Source organism: Thalassophryne amazonica, chromosome 14, assembly GCF_902500255.1.
Source record: "Thalassophryne amazonica chromosome 14, fThaAma1.1, whole genome shotgun sequence".
Classification (NCBI taxonomy): Eukaryota; Metazoa; Chordata; class Actinopteri; order Batrachoidiformes; family Batrachoididae; genus Thalassophryne; species Thalassophryne amazonica.
Genome location: NC_047116.1, coordinates 99236153 through 99247136, shown reverse-complemented (window position 1 = coordinate 99247136; position 10984 = coordinate 99236153). Strand labels below are relative to the sequence as shown.

General features: G+C 41.8%; 1 protein-coding gene across 1 annotated transcript in view; it reads right to left on the bottom strand.

Annotated features, from left to right (window-relative positions):
- Positions 1-9585: 9585 nt before the first annotated feature.
- The window catches only part of rif1 (replication timing regulatory factor 1), a 246301-nt gene continuing 244902 nt past the window's right edge, over positions 9586-10984 (bottom strand). Inside the window, exons 34-35 of the mRNA XM_034185865.1 lie at positions 10378-10504; positions 9586-10300 (exon numbers count right to left, since the gene is read on the bottom strand). Coding sequence (XP_034041756.1) covers positions 10062-10300; positions 10378-10504 — 366 coding nt within the window. The 3' untranslated portion in view covers positions 9586-10061. The remainder of the gene's footprint in view (positions 10301-10377; positions 10505-10984) is intronic.

Below are 10984 nucleotides of genomic sequence, written 5' to 3'. Positions count from 1 at the left end.
TTTATTTTAGCCCTTACCCTAAACCCTAACCCTAACCTCGGCCTTTTGTTTTAGAGGTTTTTGTGTTTTATTTTATTTTTACTTCTATGCACAGTTTTGTAATTTAGGCGGAGGTGGAGTTTAGCCCACTATAAAAGGAGCTTCTCCCCTTTCCTGCTCATATTGATGCCAAGTGTGGGCTTGTTTGGACTTGTTCAGTTGGTGACTGCCATTTTGCTGCTGTTGTTTAGGACTATTTTGGTCCTTATTGATGGACTTTTACATGCCCTTATGCCTGAGGAAGATTAAGTCAAATCGAAACGTCGCGACGGGGCATGTCTTTTGATTTATTATGCCAAATGGACCTACTGTATTCATAGTTTTGGAGGTTTTCTGGTCGAGGGAGTGCCCGTGCATCTTCCATTCCCGTCTTGGGGATGGAATTCCTAACATTAACCCTAACCCTAACCCTAACCCTAGCCTTGATTCAGAAGTACCCATTTGGAAGCCACGAATTAGCCCACTTGTTATTTTCTGTTATTCTATCATTTTATAATGCTACCTGACCCTAACCCTAATTCCTGGGCCCTAACCCTAACCACAATTGGCTTTTGTGCATACACACATTTGGAGCTGTGGAGGGCAATAGGTGAATTTTGGTAGTAAAAATTTGATAATGGACAATGTTTCCTTTGGATGTAGCTTATTACACAGAACATGACAAAGCAATTTTGTAACTTGTTGGTGTTAACACAAGTATGTGCCATAATCCAACCCTAATCCTGACCTTAACCACGGTTGCTTATGTACACGCACAGTTTATGGAGGGCAAGTGACCCATATTCTAACCAAGGAATGCTTATAAGCACATTGAACTTATGAAGTCTGTGGGAATTAAGTGAAACAAATATGTCAAAAAAAGTGGAAGGTCAAGGAAAATAAAACAAATTATTGCTTTTTTATGTTTTGTGTGAGTGGGGCATCCAGTTTTTATTTGGAAATTCACTTTTGCTTTAACCCCACTTCAACCTAAATTGTTTTCTTTTCTTTCTTTTTTTTCTTTTCTTAAAACAAATTTGCTGTTTCATGCAGGGGCGGAGTCTTACTCCTATAAAGGCAGCCTCTGTCTCTCCTGCTCATTTTCACACTAAGCTGAGGCCTGTTCAGACATGTTCAGATGATGACTGCAATTTGGCAACCCTGGACATGGAAGTTAATTTTTATGGCTATTTACAGAATTTTTACTGCATGCTCCTACACCTGAGGAAGGTCCAATCTGACCGAAACGTCGCGACAGGGCATGTTTCAAACCAATTTTTGTTGCACCAAGGAAGAGGTTACTCTGGCTCCTAATTACACCAATTTTTGGGGGGTCTTCTGGTCAAGGGAGTGCCTGTGCACTTCCGTTCCCTTTTGGGGACGGAACCCTAATTCTATCCCTAACCCTAACAAATGGATTAGACAGCTTTCAACAAAATTTCCACATGGACTGAATGGGAACATAGGGGTCACTGTGGGTTACCCGAATTTACCCGAACCTGCCCACTAACCTTATTCATACACCCTAACTTAACCTACCCTAACCTCAACCCTTGCCCATAGCACTAATCCTAACCTTGACTTAACCTAATTCAACCTAATCCTAACTCCTGGTCCTAACCCTAACTTAACCCAACCTGACTTAACCTAATCGTAACCCCTAACCTTAACCCTAAGCTCTGGCCCTAACCCTAACCTCACTCCTAACCTTAGCCCTACTCCTAAGCCCTGGCCCTAACCCTAACCTCACTCCTAACCTTAACCCTACTCCTAAGCCCTGGCCCTAACCATAACCTCACTCCCAACCCTAACCTTAACCTCACTCCTAACCCTAAGCTCTCCCTGGCCCTAACACCAACCTCACTCCTAACCTTAACCCTATTCCTAAACCCTGGCCCTAACCCTAACCTCACTCCTAACCCTAACCCTACTCCTAAGCCCTGGCCCTAACCCTAACCTCATTCCCAACCCTAACCCCATTTAAACCAAATTGTAAGCTAAATTATATGTCTAAATATGACCTAACCTTAAGCACAGTCATACTGGGACATACATATGTGTGTATGTGTGTAGGTATAAAATATACACATATACACACAATACTTCAATCAATCAATCAATTTTTTTTTTATATAGCGCCAAATCACAACAAACAGTTGCCCCAAGGCGCTTTATATTGTAAGGCAAGGCCATACAATAATGATGTAAAACCCCAACGGTCAAAAAGACCCCCTGTGAGCAAGCACTTGGCTACAGTGGGAAGGAAAAACTCCCTTTTAACAGGAAGAAACCTCCAGCAGAACCAGGCTCAGGGAGGGGCAGTCTTCTGCTGGGACTGGTTGGGGCTGAGGGAGAGAACCAGGAAAAAGACATGCTGTGGAGGGGAGCAGAGATCGATCACTAATGATTAAATGCAGAGTGGTGCATACAGAGCAAAAAGAGAAAGAAACAGTGCATCATGGGAACCCCCCAGCAGTCTACGTCTATAGCAGCAAAACTAAGGGATGGTTCAGGGTCACCTGATCCAGCCCTAACTATAAGCTTTAGCGAAAAGGAAAGTTTTAAGCCTAATCTTAAAAGTAGAGAGGGTGTCTGTCTCCCTGATCTGAATTGGGAGCTGGTTCCACAGGAGAGGAGCCTGAAAGCTGAAGGCTCTGCCTCCCATTCTACTCTTACAAACCCTAGGAACTACAAGTAAGCCTGCAGTCTGAGAGCGAAGCGCTCTATTGGGGTGATATGGTACTACGAGGTCCCTAAGATAAGATGGGACCTGATTATTCAAAACCTTATAAGTAAGAAGAAGAATTTTAAATTCTATTCTAGAATTAACAGGAAGCCAATGAAGAGAGGCCAATATGGGTGAGATATGCTCTCTCCTTCTAGTCCCCGTCAGCACTCTAGCTGCAGCATTTTGAATTAACTGAAGGCTTTTTAGGGAACTTTTAGGACAACCTGATAATAATGAATTACAATAGTCCAGCCTAGAGAAAATAAATGCATGAATTAGTTTTTCAGCATCACTCTGAGACAAGACCTTTCTGATTTTAGAGATATTGCGTAAATGCAAAAAAGCAGTCCTACATATTTGTTTAATATGCGCTTTGAATGACATATCCTGATCAAAATGACTCCAAGATTTCTCACAGTATTACTAGAGGTCAGGGTAATGCCATCCAGAGTAAGGATCTGGTTAGACACCATGTTTCTAAGATTTGTGGGGCCAAGTACAATAACTTCAGTTTTATCTGAGTTTAAAAGCAGGAAATTAGAGGTCATCCATGTCTTTATGTCTGTAAGACAATCCTGCAGTTTAGCTAATTGGTGTGTGTCCTCTGGCTTCATGGATAGATAAAGCTGGGTATCATCTGCGTAACAATGAAAATTTAAGCAATACCGTCTAATAATACTGCCTAAGGGAAGCATATATAAAGTGAATAAAATTGGTCCTAGCACAGAACCTTGTGGAACTCCATAATTAACTTTAGTCTGTGAAGAAGATTCCCCATTTACATGAACAAATTGTAATCTATTAGACAAATATGATTCAAACCACCGCAGCGCAGTGCCTTTAATACCTATGGCATGCTCTAATCTCTGTAATAAAATTTTATGGTCAACAGTATCAAAAGCAGCACTGAGGTCTAACAGAACAAGCACAGAGATGAGTCCACTGTCCGAGGCCATAAGAAGATCATTTGTAACCTTCACTAATGCTGTTTCTGTACTATGATGAATTCTAAAACCTGACTGAAACTCTTCAAATAGACCATTCCTCTGCAGATGATCAGTTAGCTGTTTTTCAACTACCCTTTCAAGAATTTTTGAGAGAAAAGGAAGGTTGGAGATTGGCCTATAATTAGCTAAGATAGCTGGGTCAAGTGATGGCTTTTTAAGTAATGGTTTAATTACTGCCACCTTAAAAGCCTGTGGTACATAGCCAACTAACAAAGATAGATTGATCATATTTAAGATCGAAGCATTAAATAATGGTAGGGCTTCCTTGAGCAGCCTGGTAGGAATGGGGTCTAATAAACATGTTGATGGTTTGGATGAAGTAACTAATGAAAATAACTCAGACAGAACAATCGGAGAGAAAGAGTCTAACCAAATACCGGCATCACTGAAAGCAGCCAAAGATAACGATACGTCTTTGGGATGGTTATGAGTAATTTTTTCTCTAATAGTTAAAATTTTGTTAGCAAAGAAAGTCATGAAGTCATTACTAGTTAAAGTTAATGGAATACTCAGCTCAATAGAGCTCTGACTCTTTGTCAGCCTGGCTACAGTGCTGAAAAGAAACCTGGGGTTGTTCTTATTTTCTTCAATTAGTGATGAGTAGAAAGATGTCCTAGCTTTACGGAGGGCTTTTTTATAGAGCAACAGACTCTTTTTCCAGGCTAAGTGAAGATCTTCTAAATTAGTGAGACGCCATTTCCTCTCCAACTTACGGGTTATCTGCTTTAAGCTACGAGTTTGAGAGTTATACCATGGAGTCAGACACTTCTGATTTAAAGCTCTCTTTTTCAGAGGAGCTACAGCATCCAAAGTTGTCTTCAATGAGGATGTAAAACTATTGACGAGATACTCTATCTCCCTTACAGAGTTTAGGTAGCTACTCTGCACTGTTGTTATATGGCATTAGAGAACATAAAGAAGGAATCATATCCTTAAACCTAGTTACAGCGCTTTCTGAAAGACTTCTAGTGTAATGAAACTTATTCCCTACTGCTGGGTAGTCCATCAGAGTAAATGTAAATGTTATTAAAAAATGATCAGACAGAAGGGAGTTTTCAGGGAATACTGTTAAGTCTTCTATTTCCATACCATAAGTCAGAACAAGATCTAAGATATGATTAAAGTGGTGGGTGGACTCATTTACTTTTTGAGCAAAGCCAATAGAGTCTAATAATAGATTAAATGCAGTGTTGAGGCTGTCATTCTCAGCATCTGTGTGGATGTTAAAATCGCCCACTATAATTATCTTATCTGAGCTAAGCACTAAGTCAGACAAAAGGTCTGAAAATTCACAGAGAAACTCACAGTAACGACCAGGTGGACGATAGATAATAACAAATAAAACTGGTTTTTGGGACTTCCAATTTGGATGGACAAGACTAAGAGACAAGCTTTCAAATGAATTAAAGCTCTGTCTGGGTTTTTGATTAATTAATAAGCTGGAATGGAAGATTGCTGCTAATCCACCGCCCCGGCCCGTACTACGAGCATTCTGACAGTTAGTGTGACTCGGGGGTGTTGACTCATTTAAACTAACATATTCATCCTGCTGTAACCAGGTTTCTGTTAGGCAGAATAAATCAATATGTTGATCAATTATTATATCATTTACCAACAGGGACTTAGAAGAGAGAGACCTAATGTTTAATAGACCACATTTAACTGTTTTAGTCTGTGGTGCAGTTGAAGGTGCTATATTATTTTTTCTTTTTGAATTTTTATGCTTAAATAGATTTTTGCTGGTTATTGGTAGTCTGGGAGCAGGCACCGTCTCTACGGGGATGGGGTAATGAGGGGATGGCAGGGGGAGAGAAGCTGCAGAGAGGTGTGTAAGACTACAACTCTGCTTCCTGGTCCCAACCCTGGATAGTCACGGTTTGGAGGATTTAAGAAAATTAGCCAGATTTCTAGAAATGAGAGCTGCTCCATCCAAAGTGGGATGGATGCCGTCTCTCCTAACAAGACCAGGTTTTCCCCAGAAGCTTTGCCAATTATCTATGAAGCCCACCTCATTTTTTGGACACCACTCAGACAGCCAGCAATTCAAGGAGAACATGCGGCTAAACATGTCACTCCCGGTCTGATTGGGGAGGGGCCCAGAGAAAACTACAGAGTCCGACATTGTTTTTGCAAAGTTACACACCGATTTAATGTTAATTTTAGTGACCTCCGATTGGCGTAACCGGGTGTCATTACTGCCGACGTGAATTACAATCTTACCAAATTTACGCTTAGCCATAGCCAGCAGTTTCAAATTTCCTTCAATGTCGCCTGCTCTGGCCCCCGGAAGACAATTGACTATGGTTGCTGGTGTCGCTAACTTCACATTTCTCAAAACAGAGTCGCCAATAACCAGAGTTTGATCCTCGGCGGGTGTGTCGTCGAGTGGGGAAAAACGGTTAGAAATGTGAACGGGTTGGCGGTGTACACGGGGCTTCTGTTTAGGGCTACGCTTCCTCCTCACAGTCACCCAGTCAGCCTGCTTTCCCGGCTGCTCGGGATCTGCCAGGGGGGAACTAACGGCGGCTAAGCTACCTTGGTCTGCACCGACTACAGGGGCCTGGCTAGCTGTAGAATTTTCCACGGTGCGGAGCCGAGTCTCCAATTCGCCCAGCCTGGCCTCCAAAGCTACGAATAAGCTACACTTATTACAAGTACCATTACTGCTAAAGGAGGCCGAGGAATAACTAAACATTTCACACCCAGAGCAGAAAAGTGCGGGAGAGACAGGAGAAGCCGCCATGCTAAATCGGCTAAGAGCTAGTAGCTACGCTAAGCTAGCGGATTCCTAAAAACACGCAAAGTGAATAATGTGTAAATAATTTAGAGGTGATTCAGTAGAAGGAGTGCTTTAGTTAAGGCACGTAAAGATTACACTGGGAAACAAATCGTAATCTAGATAACTAGATCAATCTAACTGCGCAGATTAAACAGCTAACAGATACAGAAAAACACCGCTGTGCTCCGGAACAGGAAGTGATACAATACCGCAGTGAGAGCCAACCACCAGTAGAGTTGAAGTGTGGGGTACTTAATACTTACCTGATTTTGTTAATAGTTCAAGACTGTTCTGAGCAAATATACAGTTAACATTTAATTGTAAATATGTAGATAAATGATAGTTCTTAAAATTCATGTTTAATATATGAACAAACAAAAAATACAAATAAAGAAAAATAAAAAAATAAAAATAATAATACCTTTTTCTTATACATACTTACCTTTTATTTTGACAGACGGGGCATCCTTCTGTTCCTATTGACCTTTTTGACCCCGCTTCATTCCAAGTTAAATTCTTTTCTTTTCTCACCTGAAGTTCTTTTTGTAAAGACTTTCTTTTTCTTTTCCAAAGCAGAGGCTGAGCCTTCGTCACGCCCCCTATAAGAGGACCCTCAGCCCTCCTCTGCTCATTTCCACACCGAACGTCGAATTGTTTACACAGAGAACGCTACCTGCTACTTTGGACACTGAACTAAGTCTTTTTAAAGACTTTTTCACCGTGCTCCTACGCCTGAAGAAGACCTCTAACGGTCGAAACGTCGCGACGGAGCACTTGTTTCAATTTTTTGGCTTTATTAATTTTTTTAGCACACTAACTAGCTTGCTAACGCTTCCGACACGGCACTACACGCCGACACCGAAATGTCCGGCTGGACATTAGTTAGGAACAGACGCCGACCCAGGCTGCAAACGGACTACGACGATGGGGGGTTTTTTGAGCGAGGGAGTGCCCGTGCACCTCCGTTTCCACGTCAGGGACGGAGCGCTAACTTTAATCCTAACCCTAACCCTTTTTTGCCCTTCAATAGATTTCTCATGCCGCACCCATAAATTGAGTATAGATTTTTTTATAATTACACTTCAATACATGTACAGTATAAATAACTGCACCACACTTAAAAATTTCAGTGAATGTAAACACATTTTAATTTTAATTATTGGACATGCACCTGAGCACCGGATGTTCGGTCGCTGAGCAGTACAAGTGGTGTGGGCTTTGGGGCTTGCTGTGCCTCTTCTGGACCTGGGCAGCACACGAGGAGTCCATTTAATCTTCACTTTGTTGACATGTTTCTTGGTGTTGCAGGGATTGTCCAATGCTTTTGCCCCTCTAGATGCATAGTTGACAAAATCAGAGGATAGCGTGAAGACAGCAGGGAGCTCAACCTTTTTTAAAATTTTTATTTAACCTTTATTTAACCAGGTTAATCCCATTGAGCTCTGGATCGCTTTTGCAAGGGAGACCAGGCCAATTATAAAGTTTCGAATTCATATGACCTGCATGTCTTTAAATGTGGGAGGAAATCAGAGCACCCGGAGGAAACCCACGCAAACACGGGAAGAACATGCAAATGCGTCACAGAAAGACCACAGGTGGGAATCGATCCTGTGACCTTCTTGCTGAGGCAACAGTGCTAACCACTAAAGCACTATGCTGCCTTGCAGACGAATTCAACAGGTCTTGGCTTGTCCCATCCACTTAAATCTGTTTTTAATGCCACTGTTGATCTCTTTAACGGGATCTTTGGTTTTTCTTTCAATGATCTTACCAATGTTAAAGACACAGATCAACAGGCCAAAACCAGCAGAAAATCAAAATGGCCATGTGGTACTTTCAGTGACTTTCGATACTACTGATATTCTGATTGAGTTCACTGCTGTAGAAAAAGTAACCAATGACATCGCACGTTTTAGCTTGCAGGACGGCAACTCGCATGGATGGCCCCGCTGCATCTTGGGCATTATCGAGACATCGACAAGAATGGGGCGGTGACCCCCCCCCAATGGATTTACACAGATCTCAAAAATGGCCCAAATGACTGTGAAAGTCAGAAATCCGCAGAAAATTCTCATGCCTGTTCAACTTTTTTTGGTTTCTCATCAGCATCTGGTCCTTGGCACTTCGGCGTTTTTTAGCTTTGTGTGAAAGCTCACCACCTTCTTGGCACTTAAACGTGCGCACATTTGTTCATTCGTTTGGTAGTCTGGTGTTTAGCCAATAGCTTTATCTAATAATATATCTTCTAAGAGAAAGTAATGCTAATGCCACACAACATTCATCAACACTGGTTAAACTTCAGTAGCAAGCTGGGGTTAATAATAATTTCCTTTATTGTCATTGTAGATACATGCAATGAAATTTATCCTCTGCATTTAACCATCCTAATTACAGTTAGACACAATCCAACCATTAGGAGCAGTGGGCAGCCACAGTTTGGCACACAGGGACCAACTCCAGATATATAGACGCTGCCATGGTCAGGGGCAGAGAAAGCAGTAGTCTCAAGTGTCAATGCTCAGGCTAACTCTATCACAAAAGTGTTAATAGATATTCTGATACTAAAATTTCTGGGTGGATAATACTTTGAGGTGGCTTTTTGGTCACTTATACAAGGAGGAAGACCAGAAATTCCAAAATTATTCATATTTCCAAATAGAGTTTAATATTAAGTTAGCATGGGCAACTATTGTGCTCATAACAAACCCCCACTGCAATCTGTGTACAAGTCACTAATGGTAGGTTGGACCTGGCCTCTCGCCCACTAACCACGCTGGTGCCCTGACACTTGCACGGACATCATCGTGATGATCCCACCCACTGTGTTCCCAGTTGGACGACATGCATTGTGCACTGGACGCTACGTGTATAAAATAATTTTGTGGTAGATTAATCACTATTTTTCAGAGTTGGCTGTTGAAAACGCCTCTAATGGCTTCTGGAATCACAGAGGTCTGCTGTTAGAAAACCTGCACCCTCTCGGCCATTTCTGGAACGAGTTGAATACCAATGGTTTGAAGGATGGAAGGATTAACAGAATAAAAAATTTAAACTTTGTAGCATAAAACCACAATTTATTAAGATTTATGATCATAAAACATGAAAAGTTAGAACATCCTCAAACTTCAAGGTACATCAAAAGGTTGTTTTTTTTTCTTTATTGAACTGTTTCGGTTTAAAAATGGGTCTAGTTACATTCACCATCCCACCCCAACACTGACAAAATATACAACTGATGCAAAGATACAGGGTTTGAAATAAGACAGTTATTGAAAAAAGGTTCATTTTAGCCAGGGCGTTAAAAAAAGGCTGCTTTTCAGTATTTTTCAGAAAAATTTACAATTTCTCAATAAGCTCAAAATAGAAATGGGGGAGACAAGAAATAAAAGAATGTTGCATTAAAAGGATCACTTTAAAAAACCCGTCATTCCACAAAGTCAAGCTCTGGAATCAGTGACTTTGTCTAACTGGACTCAGTTCTGAGCTTTTGGTGTGTGGTGCCGTCAGGTTGTGAGCACTGGTGGCCCAGTCACGGTGTGCTGTCCACTGAACCAACGCGCCTCTGCAGCTCGACCGCTACACGCCTCATCACACCTCCTAACTGATCGTGTAGCTCAACAAGCTGTTGTGATGAAAAACGACTCAGTTCTAGTGAGGTCATGCTGCAGGTGAGAGCCTGAAGCTCAGACCGCGCATAATCATCAGGCTGGTCAGGAGTTACAGTGCTGGAGCAGTTTGTGACAGCAGATTCATCCACCAGCTCTGTGGTTGAAACACAAGACCTCCATTAATGTTTGAACACCTGCAAATTAATAATCAAGTGTCATGAAAATGTTTGCAGGTACCGAGTGGTTCGCCTGAGGACTTGTCCTCCCGATCTTGGGTTTGAGGTGCACTCCTGTCTTCTGAGTCACTAGCACTCTTCTCGGTTTCATCCAAAGTCTTCAGGTCATCACCACAATGTCCAAGGTGCTACAAGAAAGTCCAGACAAAGTGACACAGTGAGCAGCTGATCAACTTATTTACAACAAGTCGCTGCGTGTAGCTCGTTCTTTACATGTGTTGACGCAGGCTTTTTACAACTCCCAAATTTACAACTTGAGTTTTCTGAGTTGTCGTAAAAGCAGCATTAGTTTTAAGCTTTTAGTGAAGTTTGGGAGTCACAACTTCAGCATCAAATGATGCTTAAACACACACACACACACACACACACACACACACACACACACACACACACACACACACACACACACACACACACACACACACACACACACACATTTTGTCATATCTAACGTCACTCTGTCCCTGTCAGCCAGCTTTCTTTTTTATTACAAACAACAGCCCCCTTTCTACCTGTTCTTCAAATGCTCCAAAGAACACTGACGCTGCATTCATCGTGGACATCCACGAAGTCGGAAGTCCATGAAGTCCATCCGCAATTGTTCTCAT